At 37.8% G+C, this 19,626-nt stretch overlaps 1 protein-coding gene across 1 annotated transcript in view; it reads right to left on the bottom strand.

Annotated features, from left to right (window-relative positions):
• pth2ra (parathyroid hormone 2 receptor a) overlaps positions 1-19,626 on the bottom strand; it is a 67,413-nt gene that overhangs the window by 30,220 nt on the left and 17,567 nt on the right. The window contains exons 5-7 of the mRNA XM_059343331.1: positions 18,838-18,935; positions 10,237-10,420; positions 5,138-5,291 (exon numbers count right to left, since the gene is read on the bottom strand). Coding sequence (XP_059199314.1) covers positions 5,138-5,291; positions 10,237-10,420; positions 18,838-18,935 — 436 coding nt within the window. The remainder of the gene's footprint in view (positions 1-5,137; positions 5,292-10,236; positions 10,421-18,837; positions 18,936-19,626) is intronic.

Here is a 19,626-nt window from a genome sequence, read left to right as displayed (position 1 = left end):
GAGCTGTGCTGTCCCAGTGATGTCATGGACTCCGTTTACCCGATTCATGGTCACATTTCACATTCCCATTTTTATATAGAGTATACAGGTATAATGTAATAAGACATCCCAGTTTCATGGGTAGACCCATTTAAGCCAAACAACCCACTTCTATGGGGAGCATACATCAAAGAACCCGACTCTGGATGAGCACTTACTCCATTAAGACTGTTTGGAAATCACTGAGGAGTGGGAAGACAGGCTATTGCTTATTTTATTTTTAACATTTTTAAACAAAACAAAGTGAAGGTCTTTGCACCTAAATGATGCGTCTAATAAATCGCTTATAATTGCAAGTGTTACTGAAATTGTTCAGGAGTCTCTTGTTCTTCTACAGTCAGCATGGTCTTCACACCTCCTGGTATGCAAAAGTTATTCAACCTCCCCAGAGATATTCCTGGATATAGATTCACATTATCCAATGCTGACAAATTGTTCCTATTAGCTACTCGTTAGTTGTGGTGGTAAAAAAATCTTGACACAGAGACATAATCTTCTACATATTTTTATCACCCATGCTATGTTTTTGTATAGTCCTTTGCATTGCAGGAAGCATATGATTTGCATTTAAACATCAACCTTTTTTCCATGTTTTTTGCACTTTTTTACAAACTTATACCAAAACACAAACCAGAGACTCTTACACACATACCCCCTGTCCAATTTCACCCCTTGTTTTCCATGTAATCCTGCACACTGGCAGGATATTGATATCTCCATCACACATCATGACACACCTCAGTCCAGTCCACCAGTGTTGATATGCATAGACTCTCAAGAAAAGCAGCAATTCGATATCTTTCACTCCCCAGGACAGCACATCCTAGCTACTGTATCAAAACACATTGGATCACGTGCTGTGTGTTCATTCAGCGTAAAATAACTACACACACACATGACGTGGCCACTGTTTGATGCACTTTATTGTACACAAACAAATCTGCTGTGCTTGGCTTTGGACATTATTCGCCAGCAATGATCGTTATTTCATACAACAACTTTCTCACTTGCTTCAAAGAGCCACACCATATGGTGCACTGAGGTGCCCAGGAATAGACATTCAAATGGGATTATATATGGATAAAATCACACCAACAATCTTGTGGAGGAGAAAAAGGCAACATGGAGAAATGCTGTATCTGAAAGAGTGTGAATACATTTAAAATCTTAAGAGAGATTTTTTTTACAATTTGTGTTAAAGGTGACATAATTTTATTTTATCTAAGATTATCAGCAGTAACATTAACAATGCACACGTTCTATTTGCTGCTGTTTCAAGGCTAACCTCTCCTCTGGGTAAGGGTTACCTTCGTGTTAGGGTTAGGGTTGTGTTAGGGTTAGGATTGTCCTAGGATTAGGGTTATCCTAGGGTGAGAGTTATCCTAGGGTTAAGGTTAGAGGTATCCTAGGATTAGGGTTACCATAGTGTTAGGGTATGGGTAAGGGGCTATCCTAGGATTAGGGTTATCCTAGGGTAAGAGTTATCCTAGGGTTAGAGGTATCCTAGGGTTAGGATGATCCTAGGGTTTAGGTAAGGGTTACCCTAGGGTTAGTGTTAGGTTAACCCTAGGGTTAGGTTTATCCTAGGTTTAGAGTTATCCTAGGGTAAGAGTTATCCTAGGGCTAGGGTTAAGGTTATCCTAGTGTTAGTGTTAGGTTAACCCTAGGGTTAGGTTTATTCTAGGGTTAGGGTTACCCCAGGGTTGAGGTTAGGGTTATCCTAGGGTTAAGGTTCGCCTATGGTTAGGGTTACCGTAGCGTTAGGTTCATTGTAGGGTTTAGGTTTCGGGCTACCCCAGGGTTAGGTTTATCCTAGGGTCAGGGTAAGGGTTATGGGGTTAGGGGTTAACCTTTGCCCTATCAACAGGAAGGTCCTGCAGTTTTACTTTTTTATGGTGGTTTGTTGAGTTGTTATCTAGCTATAGGAATTCATGACAGCTACCAGGAAGTGTGATAGATAATGCATCTGAAGTGTCTTTGGCCTCTTGAATACATCTGCAATCTTTGGTAGGACTGATTATATAGGATTGAAATTGTGCAAGACCCCTCTCTAAAGATATCTTTTCTCTCCATCACCCCATGAAGAACCTCATCTAAATACGGCAGTTTCATTACTGTCACCATTATTAATCAGTGGAGCTTAAAGCAGATAATAAGTGTTGCCCCATCTTTCAATTTATATTAAAAATGATAGACTTGTTTTGAATGAATTCTGTATCTTATCTGTAGCTTAAACTGGGAAAAAGAAGAAAAGAGAGTGAAACAGAGAAGCTTCTAGGAGTATGAGAGGAGAGGAAAGTGCAGGAGTGAAACCACAATCCCTGGGTGATTACAGAGCACAGCAGTGAAACAGAAAGGGTTTTTTAAAATATTTTTGTTCAATGGGCATTTGATAGAAGCTACTGATGATAATAAGAACATTTGCCAGTGAGTCAGAGGATTGGTTCTGGCATTACAGTAATAGCATTTTTCCCTTTACCTTTGGTTCTCTGCCACCCATGTTAATATAATCAAACAATTAATTATGCATGTGGCTACGATACATTCATAATACATACATTTTTATCGATCAAAATGAGCTGCAGTTTTCCTTGTACAGTGAAATGTATCAGAGATGTCTTCTCTGCACCAGCTCGGAAAATATTCTCCTCTTATCTCAAGAAGTCACACTATCAGAGCAAAATCTGTGATGCAGCAAAAATCAATAATGCAACAATAGTCTCCTAGGAGAAAATTACAGGTTGGGTGCTTAATTTGACAGAGCTGCTCTTGGATGTGTTTGGAGAGACCATCTCATATTGTAAGAGTGTCTCATTTATGAAGGAGAGAATGACACGAAGAGTGGACTTTTCCTCTACTCTTCGCTTAACAAATAACAAACTTTTTTATTAATGTTATTGCATGTCCAGAGAGAACACCTCTGTTAAATTTCAGCCTGCATATACTTTTTTCAGCCAACATTCTTGAAACAGAGAAGGTGATATTGGTAAGATTTAAGATTAAGATGAATTACTTTATTAATCCCACAATGGGGAAATTCAACCTCTGCATTTAACCCATCCTTTTTTACACACAAGTCAACACATCATGCAAGGAGCAGTGGGCGGCACATTACTGCGCCCGGGGAGCTGTGCGGGGGGTTAGGTGCCTTGCTCAAGGGCGCTTCGGTCCTTGACCTGTCAGTACTGAGATTCGAACCGGCGACTCTCCAGTTACAAGCCGTAACCTCTAGGCCACGGACTGCTGGTAGCGAGATCAACATGAGGTGCATTTGGGTGAAACCCTAAAAGACATTGAGATGTTTGTCGTCAACATCGGTCCATATTTGTGTTTTGGGATGCACTTTTTTGCACATTTTTGAGTTACCATCACTGCACTTTGTATGTGGAAAGCCCCGCTCTTGGTAAAACAAAGAGTTCAAAGGAGAGGAGAGAAACTACATGACCATATAAGATAGCAAAACAAAGTAAAGACTCTCACACTAAGCTGACCTGAAACCAGTATTTATTTGGCCAACTCTAATATATAACATTTATTTTTCAGCATCTTGTTAATTTCACTGACAGTTCATTGTGTTGTGTTACTGTGTATGTCATTTAAATCTGGAGGGAGGGATGCAGTTGCAGTGCTGTGTGTTTATCTGCGTAAGATGGTGAATAAATTATATAAATCATCTACTGACAAGACATGGAGTCAGCTCTGTATCTTCTCCCTTCTCCCTGAAGGGATATTCAACCCCATTAGTCTTTAGCATATATCCCCCAGACACTAAATCAGTATGCAAGTCAAGAAACAGCTGAATAGTGGTTTTATTGAAGCACAACACTGCAACTTATGCTCTCAGTTTGCATACAATGGTATCATGATGAAAAAAAGACACAAGTCTCAATGGTTTATAATTTTAGCCATAAAAAAAACACTTGCTTGGTAATAAAGTAGGCAACACGTCACTAACAAAATGTCCAGAAATTCAGATATGCAATGTATAATTAAATGCCCCAAAGCTACTGACCAGCATAGATTATACTAACTGTAGATCATTTATGTTGTTTTTTTCACAAATCTACACATTAATACAGTATAGCACTTCCTGATGCTCTAACTATTTGGATATAATCAAACCAAACCTGAGATTCCATTTCAATTAAGACAAGTTCTACAGAAGTATAACAAAAATCGGACACAAGTGAGATAAAAATCGAATGTGTGGCCCTTTTCGTTAAAAGGACTTAGAAAAGAACAAGAAATGTCGAATGAAGGCCAACATTTTTTTAATCTACTTGCTTGTACATTATATGCAAAGAAATAACAAAAGCTTGAAATAGTATCAACATTTACATCCCGAAAGTCCCCACCTCTGATTTAATCATTTATCCATTATCTTTAACCACTTATCTGCACTTGGGTCGTGTGGGGCTGGAACTGATCCCAGCTGACATTGGGCAAGAGGCGGGGTGCACCCTAGACAGGTCGCCAGACTATCACAGGGCTGACATATAGAGACAGATAAAGACGCTCTCATTCACACCTACAGACAATTGAGAGTCACCAATTAACCAAAGCTGCATGTTTTTGACCCAACGAGAACCCACGCTGACACAGTGAGAACATGCAAACTCCACACAGAAGAGCTGCAGACTGCTGCTGTGAGGCAAGAGTGCTAACCACTACACCACCATGTAGTCATATGTGTACATTATGATGGCAAACATCAAAATGAAACATAACAGTAATGTTAACACTAAACTAAAACAAAAAAAATGTTAGGCCTATTCATTCAATGAATTCAGTATCCACTGTTATAAAATACATAAATTAAAAGATGTATATTATGTAACATAGGCTACATCAAAGCGCCCTGAGGACTCCCACAAAACAGTGGTTTAGAGAATATTATTGCATTGTATTGTCTGTATATTTTATCATATTGCTGATATAGCAGTGTGACTGTATTGCAAATTTGACCTCTGTTTTACCTGATGCTTTCAGCATTCAGCTAAATTTTTTCTGTGGTTGGTGGAATTACAACTGATGCTTTAGTCATGCTGCACTTTGCAATCTGTGAAATGTGTGATATGAATTTTGTACTTTGGCTTACCCCATCCAATGAGGATGAAGCCCCAGAGGTATTTGGAGTCTGATCGGAAGGCCATGAAGATGAGACTGTGGAGGTAGAGGCCTTCAACCAGGATCCAGTAGTAGTTGGTAGCCAAGAAATAGATGAAGAGCAGCACTGTCACCTTGCAGCCGATCTGATAACAAGACAATAAAACTTCAACACAAACTTGTACCTTCTTATTTATGTGCCTGTGTGCTGACACATTATTGTGATGAAAAGTTCAAACTATCCTTACACCACAGGCACCCTAGAAGAGCAGAAGATGTGATTACATTTTTAGCAACTTTTTGTATTTATTTGCATAACAATGACAGCAGTCGAACTGTAAAAACAAGGTCGATGTCATTTATGTCAAAGTTTAGATAATTTAGAAATAAAAGTAGTTCTGCAAAGAATAGAGTAAATGTGCATAAATCTCAAGAGGTTACACAAGGTTTCAGTGATATTTCATATATCTGCGCCAGGAAATCTAAGATTAAAATATGTGACAGATCAGTGAGATGAAAAAGAGGAGGAAACAGAAGAGGGCGATATCTACTTTGACTTCACTTGTGTGATGCCCTACATCACTTGTCGTGTTGGTAGCTGTATCAAGATGCAAAGGCAGGTGAAGATGTTTCAAATCGGTTGTTAAGCAGCATTTTGGCTCTCTGACTAGTGGAGCAGACCTGAAACCTGCTCCTGGGACATTTCTGAGACACTCTGCAGCCCATCACAGACATTGTTATGTGGTCATGATCAGGTTCGGTGGCCTTGTCCCAGCCAGAACACACTGCAACTACGCCTGTAGACAAAAAAGTGTTGTAAGCACTGTTGTGACTTCTGGCCAAAGTTGGCTTTAAAGTTCACATTTGGAATTACCTTGTGTCCTGGGTAATCCAATCTGTGGACAGCTCTAAATTCAAGTGTGAACACATCCACAACACATTAAGGAGAAATTTGAAATCGTTATTTTAGCAGTGTGTATACAAATGCATTGTCATAAAAAAAAAAAACTTTTAACTTTCTAGAAGGAAGAAAGCAGACAGAATCCATCCAAACTGATTCTCCAAAGATCGACTGATTTCTTAGCATCATACACCAGTTTATATACTGTCAAAACAAATTTCCCCTCCCATTTCTGGGAAAAACCTTCGCTTTGTCGTTATCTTAATTTGACAAACATCACATATGAGGCTTTATGGGCAGGGCTTGCTGCAAACTGGGACTCTCCCGATCACTTTTATTGAAATGCTCTTCTGTTGGCAGAATAATCTCTCAACCCTCCTATACCTGTGCATTATTGTGCTGAGTTAGTGCTTTTGTGATCATGACCAGTTTTATTAATCCTTTAATTGCCTTTTGTTTTAGGGTTTTTTTACACACTTTGTATGTGATGATTATGTAATACACTATATGGACAAAAGTATTTGGCCACACCTGTTAATAACTGAATTCAGGTGTTTCAATCAGACCCCTTGCCACAGGTCTATCAAGTCAAGCACCTAGCCATGCAGTCTCAATTTGCAAACATTTGTGATGCAGAGTGGGTCGTTCTGAATAGCTCAGAGACTTCAAGCGTGGCACTGTGATAGGACGCCACCTCTGCAATGAGAGGGTTTGGGAAATTTCATCCCTGCTGCATATTCCACGGTCAACTCTGAGCAATATTATTAGAAAGTGGAGGTGTTTACGAACAACAGCGACTCAGCCACAAAGTGGAAGACCATGTAAATGCTCTACAGAATGAATGGGCGCAAATTCCCATAGAAACACTCTTGTGAAAAGCCTTCCAAGGAGAGTGGAGGCTGTTATAGGTGCAAAATGGGGACTAACTCCATTTTAAAGTGTATGTATTTGAATACAATGTCGTTAAAGTCCCTGTTGGTATAATGGTCAGGTGTCCGAATACTTTTGTCCATACAGTGTATGTAAATTTGTGATGATAAATGCTTTTTGTGATACATAATCATAATATAGTGAGTTTTACTTGCTGTTTATATTATTCTGTTGGTGAAGTCTGTGTTTTTGTTCCGGTGCTCCGCACATATCTGACTCTGCAACCTTGCACAAGAATCGTTACACCCTTACTCCTAACTTTTAAGAACCCAGGGATGATGTGAAAAATAATTTTACTTGAGCATATTAATCCCACTTAATTTAAATCTGACACTTGTTTTCACAGCCATTTTATGAAAGATTTCTAAGGGCAAGGATTAAACTACATGGTTCAGTGCAAATCGAAATAATTACTCTCACTGTTTCAGGTTAGCAAACTTTATAGTAACCTCACACAATTATTTACAACTCAAATCACCGTCATGAAACAAGCAGTCGTGACCTTTGGTGCAGATTAAAAGATCCATAGATTACTCTCTGAGCTCAACTGATCAAATACTTCACATTCAAAGGCAACAGTCTCATCCCACTAGTTTAAAAAGGAATAATTGGACTAAAAGGATATCAAAAAGATCAAAAGCAATGGGAGTGACATCAATTTACCTGCAGCAAAAAAAAAACCCTGAATGGGAGTGCTATTAACCTTCTTAGTCAGACACTCGAATGGAGCTGAGTCACTGATGAAATTAGTTGTTCAATGAAATCAAACAAAAGGACGTTTTAGATACTGAAAATACACGTCTGTTATTTTCGATCAAAAACGGCATGATGGGGTGTTGACATTAGAGAAGGCGAGAGACTATTTTGAGGCCATTAGTTTGGCAGCCTTGTCTCATATTTGGAACATTTAAGGACATCTAGTTGATGATTCATCTGCACAAAATCTGTTGTGAAAGTCAAAAAAGTTAACTTAGAACATGAATTAAATTTCACAGAGCTGATAATAGCATCAGATATGAGGGGGAAGTTTGACTAGGATGAGGATTTGATGCATGTAAAACTAATAGTGTAATTCTCCATCTTGCAAGTTTTGTCTTTTCCAACAGCATCGTCATTGTCATCTTCTTTATTTTTTGGGTGTCTTCAACGGAGTATGAAGGTTACACAAAGGTGGGACGGACTCAACAGACTGAAAACCTGAATCAAACCTTGGACTATCTGTTCATCAAACACACCTTACAGCTTCTTTGGGCAAAGATGCTTCAGCCACTGTAAACTGAAGACTCATGTTTGGCCCTGAAAGTTATTTCATATAAATGTTATTGATGATCAGCACTACATTTCCATAAGCAATTTCCAATTTAAATATTTAGACATATTGAAACATTTACATTTCAACATGCAATTTCATAAACACAATTATCCCAGCTGTACTCACTGTATGTTCTGAGTTATAATTACCCCACTGTATGGTGTAATGCATTAAAATTCCCCATGTATAGTTAAGCTTTTATAATTATAATCCTGTGTGTATAAAAAGGAAGATAATTACATCTTTTGCTTGCAGTACTGGGATCTCGCAAAGATGAAATTGAAGGGGCAGTTAACCGTTCATCCGTAGGTGTGTATGAGAGCGTGAATGTTTGTCTGTCTCTATTTTGTCAGCCATTTGATAGTCTGGTGACCTGTCCAGGGTGTACCCCGCTTCTCGCCCAATGTGAGCTGGGATCGGCTCCAGCCCCCTGCGACACGAGTTCAGATAATCACTTAAGGATAATGAATGAATGAAAGTTCACCATTAAATCAAAAATCCATATTTTCCCAATAACCTGTGGTGCTATTTATCAATCTAATATTGGTGTAAGTTGACAGGTCTGGATATATATGTATATATATTTAAACCATAAAGAATATAAAATATGATATAAGTGTAGCTTTAAGCTACATTTAAAGTGAGATCAACAAGAGCAATCAATGAGTAAACAGTTATAACTATGGGCCAGTTTAACACTATGATAACCAATAACTCTGCCTTTCACTGTAACTGTTTTTAATGTTTTTGCATGTGTTTTGTCTGTGCTGTTTCGTGTTTTCTCTGCACTGTTTTGTGTTTTCTCTGTACTCTCGACATCATTGTAAATGAGGGGTTGCCCTCAATGATTCCTCGAGAAAATAAATAAAGGATAAATTAAATTAAATGAGTAAATGAATACATGAATATCAACTTTCCATTATCCCAGTTTTCATCATAATAACATTGCACAGCCTGACCAAATGTGGTCTGCAATTAAAATCCACATATGAATATCTTAAAATTATGTAATATTCACCGGCATGCTAATATGTTTGTGATACTGTCAGCATCTTGCTGAACAGGTTTATATTCGCTCAAAAAATTAAATTTTAATAGCTGTCCACCAAATTTATATGCATGAAATTAATCAAGTGAGTGAGTGACAGTACTCGTTGGTTATAATTACATTATGCAGCACCTGGGACTGGTGACTTAGCATAGCCCACCAAAACCCGACTAGAAATACAGCATACAGCCACAGAAGAATGAGAGATTTGATTTAGGTGAGAAAACACATGTACCACAATTGCGGCTGAATCTTTCAAAGTCTGTATTTCAAGACCCTTCCTAAGTCAAAGGTTCCAGTTGAGAGGACCCAACTGGTGTATAGATTGTGAGATAGTGAGCCCTTAGTATCTTATAATCTATTTTTCACCTATGCATTGTCTAATGGAACATATAAAGTGTAGAAATATACTTGAACATCTTGATATGTGGATATATTTACCATTAACCTGGTATACTATTTGATGGAACTGATAGAAAAAGAAATGAGAAAAATGAGAAAAATAATCATTTTTGATGACTACAGGGCTAGACTAGGGATAATTTATGACATTCTTGTTCCTCCATATTGTTCCTTCAAAAAATAAAATGCAGCAAAAAATATTACAAAAGAACTGGATGTTGGTATCCCATTTTTAGTACTTGCCTTTCAATAAACCCTGTTGCTTGCATCACGTTGTGTATTAACAAGACAAACAAGCCTAAGTGCATAGCAACCATGTGCAATACAAGAGTACAGCTGCGACTCTGTTTGAATGAGAGCAGTTTTACAGCCACAGGCAGTTATTCTAAAATGTTTTAAAGGGCATTCAAAGCACTTTCCACTTTACTTTTCACTGTGGTCTAGTAGTTGACGTTGTTGGCACTGGTAGTAAAATATTGTTGCACTAGTAGCACTTACATACTGAGACGTGTCCAGTGGTGCCATGCTAACTGTCTTTAAGTTGTCCAACAGGGCTGAATCAAAGTCCTGCAGTCCAGCGCTGGAGTGGACGACTTTGTCCTTCACGAAGATGCTGACCGCCCGTAACATGAAGGAAACAAACAGGTGCATGTGGATATAGTTTCTGGTGCAGTGAAGACGCCTGCCAGAAAACAAATACATGTTTTAAATGAAAAAATTAGAAGACAATAAGATGCAGTCCAAACCACCAAGACAATTGGTTACATATAAGAAGTTCAGATAATTTATTTCAGCTCAGGTTGGCCTGAACTTGATGCATTTGCTGTTAGTAAGTAAAAACGTCTTGATTGAGGAATGATTTCAAGCAAGCTGTCTGGCACTGCTGGGTAGAGATGATGGAAGAAAATGAATATGAGTTGGGGCGTCTTGATAAGATCAGCACAAACTGTAATACTCCCAGTTCCATTCCAGCTTAAGGCCTTTCCCCTCTCATTCTCTACTGTCAGCTATGCGGTATGGGGAGAAAATACACTCAACCAGTTTTGTAACAAAATGTGTTTTACCTCTGTAAAAGAAGGTAGAATGATACACATTACATATTAAATTTTCATTTAACATTTCTGCAGTTGCATTGCTTTCAAATAGCCTGGTCAAGGTCCAAATGCTGCAGCATGTTTTCACCTCGGCCTTTCTGTATAAAAGGTATGAAGAGGGACCAGGGAAAGAATTGCTCTGCCCTCAAACTCGATAGTAACAGAGCTGAATCAATGTCAGCCAGCATGGTGGGACTATACCAGTATCATAGGAAACTAGAAAATCTAAGAAATCTAAAGGCACCATGTGTGTCAGGATATCGTGTCGGAAAAGTTGTAAAAACTCAAGATAATGACAATTTTTCAGATCAATACATACCAAATATGATATAATATTAATATATAATATTTTTATTTCTAAGTTATGTATAGTCCAAATTCCATTCCTAAAGCTTTCAGTGAATATTTCCATGTCGACTCACAATTACATAAGTACAATACTAGACAATTGACAAGATTTCATCCTCCTCACTATTGTTCTACACTTGGTCAATTTTCCTTAAAATACAAAGGTACAATACTTTGAATGATCATTTTAATAGTTCAATACAGCTTTCCTCTCTTAACTCATACAAGAGCAGTTTAGTGGCTCTGATTGTTAATGTAAAATATTACACACATAAATACACAGATGCATGCACACACACACATTTCTAAACTATTGTTTTACTTTACTTTTTAATATTATTATAATTTTGCTTTATGTTTATGGTTATTTTTTTTCTATTTCATAGTTACTTGTTTTTAATTTAACTTGTGAATTTTAATATAAGTAGAGGCCATGTATATAAGCCCTTTTGAGTTTCTTTCCGCTACCTTGCACCTTCCTTTTGTTGTTATTTCTTTATCCTTTTCTTTTTTTGTCTTATTGTGCAAAATAAAAAAACTTCAAACTTCAATCTTTAAGTTGTCGAAATAACGCTTCAAAGTTAGGATATTTTTTTATGTTTCATGGTGATTTTCAGAGCTTCATGTGACCTGAAAATAGGCTCTCTGGGTTCCCAAAAGCCTCCTCTACATACAGTGCTGCTTCCCAATTCAGAACGTGCGAAGAAAGTAACACAATCCATTATTGTCTTCATCTGCAAAGACTTGAGGCCATACATTGTGGAAAATGAGGGTTTTAGTTAAAAAGACTGAAGTAAGATGAATTTTCTCTTACTTGACAAAACAATTATTGATAGAAGTTAATTTTGTTAAACAGTTAAATCGCAATATGTTGTATCGCAATACTCACCATATCACAAAATGCTTAAAATAGCAATAATATCATATCGTGACTCAAGTATCGGGATAAATTTGTATCGTGGGGCATCTGCTCATTCACACCTCTATTACATATCACGCCACTTTGCTCCAGCATGCTATCTAATGTATGTACGCTGTTGGTACATGTGAGTGTTTCCACTGCACTTTGTTGAATTCTACTTTTATTGATACAACAACTTCTACCCCTCGGCCAAGTGTAAAAATACATTTATTTTTACATTTTAAACTTTTCAAAATGTCAAGCCAGCATTCCCACTCTTATTTATGCGCAAATTGAAAAATGCACATAACAACAAGTGGATTGAAATGCACCTAGTGACACATTGTCCATGCAGAAGCCAGCACACCGCCCCTCCATGCATCTGCCTCTTTCTGAGATGTGAAATATGGATAATTGCTCTTTGTGACTGTAGAAGTATCGGAAATTGCAGTTGGAGTTTGGCAGTTGCACTTCAGCGAAGGTGCTCCTCTGGACAATATAAACAAGCATAGTTTATTTTTATTCTAGTCACGCTGGTGTGTTTGTTGTTGCTGCTTATAACTGCTGCAAAAATCCTCAATGTTTTATCCTCAATTGGCTTTCAAGGGTCAGGTAATTATTGTAGAGAGCACTATGTGGCAGCAATATTAATGTGTTGCTGATGTCATTTTATTGCATTAGATATCTTAGAAATCCCTTGTTACTCAGCACTGTGATGAGATAATTGTCAATTATTAAATTGTGGTTTGTAAAGTTCAATATACTGTAACTAAATAAAGCATCATATTGGGTGATGCACACTGTTTACCTATAAAGAGAGGCAACAACAGCAGAGAGAGCAGAAAGAGCAAAGGGAGGCTGAGTTAGGGCCCAATCAAAGACGTGCAAGCTGCCTTATGATGTCAAACACATTTCAGATAGAAGACTTGTGTTTGTCAAAATATATCTTGATCGCTTTTTGAAATTTAAGCTGCAGCTGATCCAGAAAATGTGCTCTGTTTGAAGTCTTCCTGTTTAAATATGCAGCTGTGATCCCCTTCGGGACTTTCATGTCTGAGATAAAGATGTTGTTGACTTTACTTAACTTTCTACTTACATCCCTCCTAATCAAATCCTGCAAGCAACTCTTGGTGTGAAAATGCTGGGATTCAAAATAGATGACAGTTCATTACCCTGTCAAGACTACCCTACACTCATTAACGATTGCACAGTGTTCTTTGCAATGAATTACCTTGATATGAAAGATGGGAGAGATGACATTTAAAGGTTTTAAAGGTTTTTGTACCCTCGCCAGTCTGTCTCTGTAGCCAGTGGCAGATCTAATCCGTGTCCTAACAGCGAGCTCTCTGTCCACAATTAATTCCTTAAAATTGCGCTTCTATGTAATGTAATCAAACCATGTAGCTCTCAGCTGTGCACTCAAGATCAGACTGAATACATAACCACTTTGACAACCTACTTGCTACATCCTACATTGTATTTTTTTAACAGAAAACACATGTTTTATATTGTGATTTTTACTCGAGATGATGTACAATAAAGACAACTAGTTGTTCAGGTCCCTGGCAGTCTCCCTACAGCCAGCGGCCACCCCATTTAGGTTTTTATAGTTAAATAAGGAGGTATCATATGGAAAACTCTTTCAGTCCTGCCTGTGTGAGCCAGTGTGTAAATTACCTTTAGCAAGCTTCTTTGTCGTGTATTTGTATTATATAGCTTGTTTTTGATGTTTGTATATTTTCTAGGTGTTTAACAATGTTTTGATGGTTTTATTTTTGAAAAGGTGCCGTCCAGTGTGAAACAGGTGCTTTTATTTTAAAAAAGGTAGTGACAGGAAATAAATGTGGAAAGGTAAAATTAAAAAAAAAAGGTAAATAATGATTGCTTCGTAATTCATATAAAGTATCAAAAAAACTTCTATAGTGCCTGGCTGACAGGGACATAAGGTTTGTTAAAGTGTATTTCCTTATGTCATATATATTAGTGGCTATTTTGTTGTCTTAACTATTGTAAAAGTGTTTATTTGCTAAGTAATGTTTGCTATTGTTTTCCCATCTCGTAGCTCTTACGGTGGATTGACAAGGTGGTCAAGGAATGTCTTATTTTTGTTGTCATGGAGCTACGGACTAAATCTTGTGAACCATCATTTAAAGAGTTGACCGTCATTCAGCCAGGGATGCTACAAGTGTTTGTAACCAACACTTGCGATAGGCTTTGGTAAGACAAGGGAGTTGCTTAAAATGATTTGTTTAAGATAGGTATAACTATGGTTGAAACTGATTAAACTGTGCTGTGGTTGACGGCTGGCAGTCATCCATCACTGAGCAGTGCAGTTCTGCAGATTGATTTTGTGAGCACAACTAAAGGGTGGACACGGGGGGAATTCACATTTATTCATAATCCCCAGCAATCCCTAAACATTCATTTTAAATTGGTTTGGATGGTTGTAATTTGGAAATTGAACAAATCATTATAGTTTGACCCAAGAATGATCCTGTCCATCGTGGACATTGTAATATGCCAAACCTGTAGACATTTTGCAACCCTAATGCATAATAATTTACTTTAGCTGTGATTATGCAGAAAATGCTTTTCATTTTTGCTGAAAGCCATGTTTTTAAGGGTTTTCTGTCCTTCCCTCAGCCTGTCTCTCAATGTTAAGGCTGGGCCACTTCAGCCAAGTGGGCTCCACACAGTTTCAAGTGGACAGGGATTTCCAAAAGGTTTTTGAAGTGCAGATGAGATGATTACACCATCCGCATAATTTAATAATAAATCTGGAGAACAGAGAGTCTCACCAGTGAAATACAAGATTAAGGACAGTCTGTATGTACGATATGTAAAAAAAAAAAAAAAAAAAAAAAGAATATATATTTTTCTTTACTTCTCTCTCGGGTGCAAATAAAGAAAGGTAATGCTTTCCTTTACACTAATGCTATTACAGTGCTGATCTAAAGAATTTTAATGGAAAAAATGTACTCACAAAATGGATGTAAATTAATCTACCATATATGCCTATATGAGTGGTACCTTATCATGGAGTTATACATGTGAAAAGTGGCTAAATTACAGGATTTGTGGAGAAACTGTAAACAGCATCACAGCAAATTTTAAAAGTTTAATGCAGCTTAAAAGCTAAATTATTAAAAGCAACACAGATTTTCATACCAATAATTTCAGAATAATTTTGTTATTCTGACTCTAGTTTCTACCCACGGTTCTGAAAATAAAATTGCTGTTTGTTTTTTTTTAAATGTTGCTTTTCTGATCCCTGTGGGCAGTGGTAAGAGCAGAGGATCTCTGCTGCTCCATGCATGCTGCCATTACTGTGGCGTTACCTCCTCAATCACAAGCCCATTAATTAACTGACTGGACTTGATAGAATGGCAACACGGCATTGGCGTATTAAGCATGAAATTAGAGAAAACTTTTGGTCCACATGATGCCAGACACGTAGCAAATTCATCAGTAGCAACACCCGTTAGAAAGTTTCAAGACTTTGCTATAAGGTCATTTTGGTGCAGGTTGGTGCAGTGGTTCCATTATTCATTAATTAATTCACTATTCATTCGTTAATGTGGTCTTAATCTTGTGCATGTAATACATTTTTTTTTTGTTTCTGTCAGCACAACTAATTACTCTGACATTCCACCTATGTTTGAAAACTGCTGTTGTAATTATATTGTGTGGTTCATTTACTTAACTACATTAATTGAATAAGATTAAGATTTGCTTTGTACATGAAACAGAGAGCAGTGAATTTGTCCTCTGCATTTAACACATCCTTTATACACCAGTGAACACACCATCCTCTGAGCACATTTCTGATTCAGAAGGGGGGGTTAGGTGCCTTGCTCCAGGGAGCTTCAGTACCTGACATGTCAGTCCTGGGATTTGAATGAATGACCCTCTGGTTACAAGCCCAATTCTCAAACCTCTGAAGTGAAACCAAAACATTTCAATCAATAATACTACTGTAGTTGTCTTAGTGCCAGCAAGTCTAAGCACCCAAGTGATATCACTTATTATTCTGTGTGTACACAGTTACTCAGGAGCTATGGGAGGCTTGATGTCTTAAAGTACCGATTGACACACAAACATGTATGTGTTTGTTGTTCATTCACACCTGTGTGACACCATATGATCCATCACTTTGCTGATCTATGTTATCTATGATCTATGAACATTTTAATAAAACATATGTATATAGAAAAGCATAGATATTCATAGATATGCACTTACTTGATTCCTGTGGTCTGAGGGTTGTACCATCAGGATTGAATGCACTTATTGTAAGTCGCTTTGGACAAAAGCGTCAGCTAAATGACATGTCATGTAATGTAATATAATGTAAAAGTAGAATAACTGGTCCTAACCTTATGTGAGCCTGGGCCAAAGCTGTTGCTAACTTTACTTTACTCCGTTCACTTTAATCAGCAGGTGGTTAGCCTGAGATGGGAACTTGGTCTTGAGGAGCATTTATTTTTCTGACAAATAGCCTAAACTGTGGCTACGCTGCACTGCTACTTTAACAGCTTTAATGTCACTGCTATCTTCATACTCACTGTCACGTCTCTCTCTCAACCGCATACTAGCTAATCTTATGCACACAACCAACACACCGGAGTTCACAACCTGTAAAACACATTTTCCCATTTTTGGCTCAGGTATCTGAAAGGGATGCCTCCTGGGTGCCTTCAGAACACACTAGAAGGATTAATTATCTCAGGAGCAGGAAAACGTTGCTGCGAGGAGGAAAGTCTGGAATATCTTGCGTAGCTTGCTGCTTTTAAATTAAGCAGATGGTAAAGAATTGGATTGATGAAAAAATACATTTTTTAAAGGATTGCCCAATTCTTAAGCCTGACAGTCATGCTATACACTGACGGAAACCCTAAACATGACCTCTCGAGATACTGAGCTGCACAATTGTTGCTCAGTATTTCAGTGAACTCTTAATTTCGATTTGACTTTTGCTTCACATCTGCTTTTTGCTACCATTTCTGCATTATTTCACAAGCACAGAGGAACGGGAAAACATATTGCCATAATGAATGCAGTATTGTGGAACAATAGTGTCCCCCGTCATCAGCACTGTTGGCATGCTGGCTTTTGAAGTATCCTTGGTTTTGCAATTTTGTTATTGTGAACACATAGTCAGAATTGTGCAATTGGACCACAGCAGGAAAATGAGGGAACTGATTTTAAAGGCTGAAAAGAGGAAAATGGTGCAGGTGTCGACATGAAAATTACAATCCCCAGGGTTTAAAAAACCCACTGAATCCTGAACCTGAAAGGTCTATAGTTATCAGGCATTACACATTTTTTATTGTCTGCAACTGAGACTTTTTGAGTCTAAATATTTATAGCTGCATCTCAATAAATTAGAATATCATGGAAAAGTCCATTTCCAGTAGTCAAATAGCCCCAACCAAGTATTAAGTGCATAGAGATGGATTTACTTTTCAGAGCCCAACATTTCCATATTAAACATACTTTTTAAAATTGGTATTTTGTAATATTCAAATTTCACTGAATTTTATGTCTTCATTAAATGTAAGCCATAATTATTATTTGAAGAAATTAAATAAATTAAGACATGAAATGTTTTATTAGGGCCCGAGCAGGCAACGACCTGCGAGGTCCCTATTGTATTTCGAATGATTATTTATTTTTATTATTTTTCTTCTTCCCAAATGATCGCATATTTCACTGCCTGAACATACCCCAAAACTCATGAAACTAAATATAAGTCATACCTGGTGAAAAATTTTATAATCTATTGTCATCCTGAATTTCCACCACTAGGTGGCGCTATAATAAAGGAAAGTGCATTAAGGCTAATAACTCCCACATACTTCATCGCACATTCAAAAAACTTATATCCACGCGTTCACTGAGTTGTGCTGAATCTCGTGATATAGGCCACTCCCATTTTCGCCTAGAGTTTTTTTTTCGCAAATTCGCGAAATGTCGTAAACCTACTTTTTCGAACTCCTCCTAGGCAATTTCATCGTTTTGCACCAAACTTTGCACACAGCATCTATGGACCCTCATGACAAAAAGTTATTAAAAGAATTTTGATTACCCAAAGAATACTCAAGTTATTAAATAACAACTTCCTGCAGGTGGCGCTATTTTCAACACAAAACACAAAGTGTTGCATATCTCCACATTGGTGTGTCTGAATGACATGAAACTCAGGTTACTACTTCCCTATGAGCCCCTGAGGATCTGTGCAAAATTTTGGGTGATGACCACTAGGTGGCGCTCTTTAAATTGAAGTATTTTATATCTCCAAATCGGTTGGTCAGATTAAAACCAAACTTGCTATACTTATTGTCAATGCCCTCCTGAGGATAACCCTCGAAGGTTTTATTGATCGGCCCCTAGGTGGCGCTCTGGCGGCAGTTTAATTTAATAAATGCCACTGTGCCCAGACCATAAGACTTAAGGCAATGACATTCATAGGGGTGGTATAGACTGGCCCCTGTAACGCACAAACCCTGACGGCAGCATGCCCCGACATGCGTGTACTGCGAGGGCCCGTTCAGTACTGCGCGCAGTCCTAGTTCTGTGTGTAATGGATCTATATAATGTGTTATTTTCATTTTTTGAATTTAATTACTGATATAAATAAATGTTTCTATGATATTCAAATTTATTAAGATGCACCTGTAGATGCTCAGTAGGGGATCACCTCCTGCAGCTGCCCACTAATGTGCCTAATTTAAACATAAGAAAACCCTCTCTTACCTGAAGTAACCAATGATGAAGATTGCCACCAGCAGAGAGCTGAAGGACACAGCGTAGCCAATGGTGTACATGATATACAGCCGCTCAAAGAAGTCTTGCTGTGAACATAGAGACAAACATTTCAGTGTACTCTTTAAGGTCAAATAGAGTGGCAGAAGAAACACATACATAACTTGCAGCTGCTGGGATAAACTGGATGCTACGAAGAAGAAAGGCAAGGGTCTAATAATTTTGTATTAGCATATTGACAGGAGAAGATGAAGAAGCAACAGGTGCATTGAATATTAATGCTGTGTGGCCTGTACATGTGCCGTATCAAAGAATGATTTAGTCACTAATCCCCAGAGTTCTGAAGTTAATTAACACAGAAGAAAAGGTAGATGAATTAAGTCTTAGTATGTACGTGGCAGTCCTAAATCCCTAATCTATGATCAGGAGTTTAATCAAAACAGGCAGGAATCTAAGATAACGTCCTCTTTTCAAGCTCTGGTCAGTCTGCCAGGAGCCTTAAGATTCAGGCGATACCATGAACAAAAGATGGCGATAGCCCCCTTTTTTGCTTTTCATTTTCATAGAGCAGATGACAGATAGTATGGATACTGAGATGAATAGGTCGAGTATCAAAAGGGGCAGTTGAATGAGCTTAAAGGTATTGAACTTAAATTTATACATTTTCAAAAGGAGCCAAGGAGATACATATTTTGTGAGCAGTCAAAAGTCCTTAAAGGTGAAGTTAAAGCTTCAGCGATGAATATTTTACAAGTCAGTCAGTGAAATTTAGATTTTTTT

The sequence above is a fragment of the Centropristis striata genome, chromosome 10 (genome assembly GCF_030273125.1).
Source record: "Centropristis striata isolate RG_2023a ecotype Rhode Island chromosome 10, C.striata_1.0, whole genome shotgun sequence".
Taxonomy (NCBI): Eukaryota; Metazoa; Chordata; class Actinopteri; order Perciformes; family Serranidae; genus Centropristis; species Centropristis striata.
Note: the sequence above shows the minus strand (reverse complement) of the source record. Positions and strands in the feature narration are given on the sequence as shown.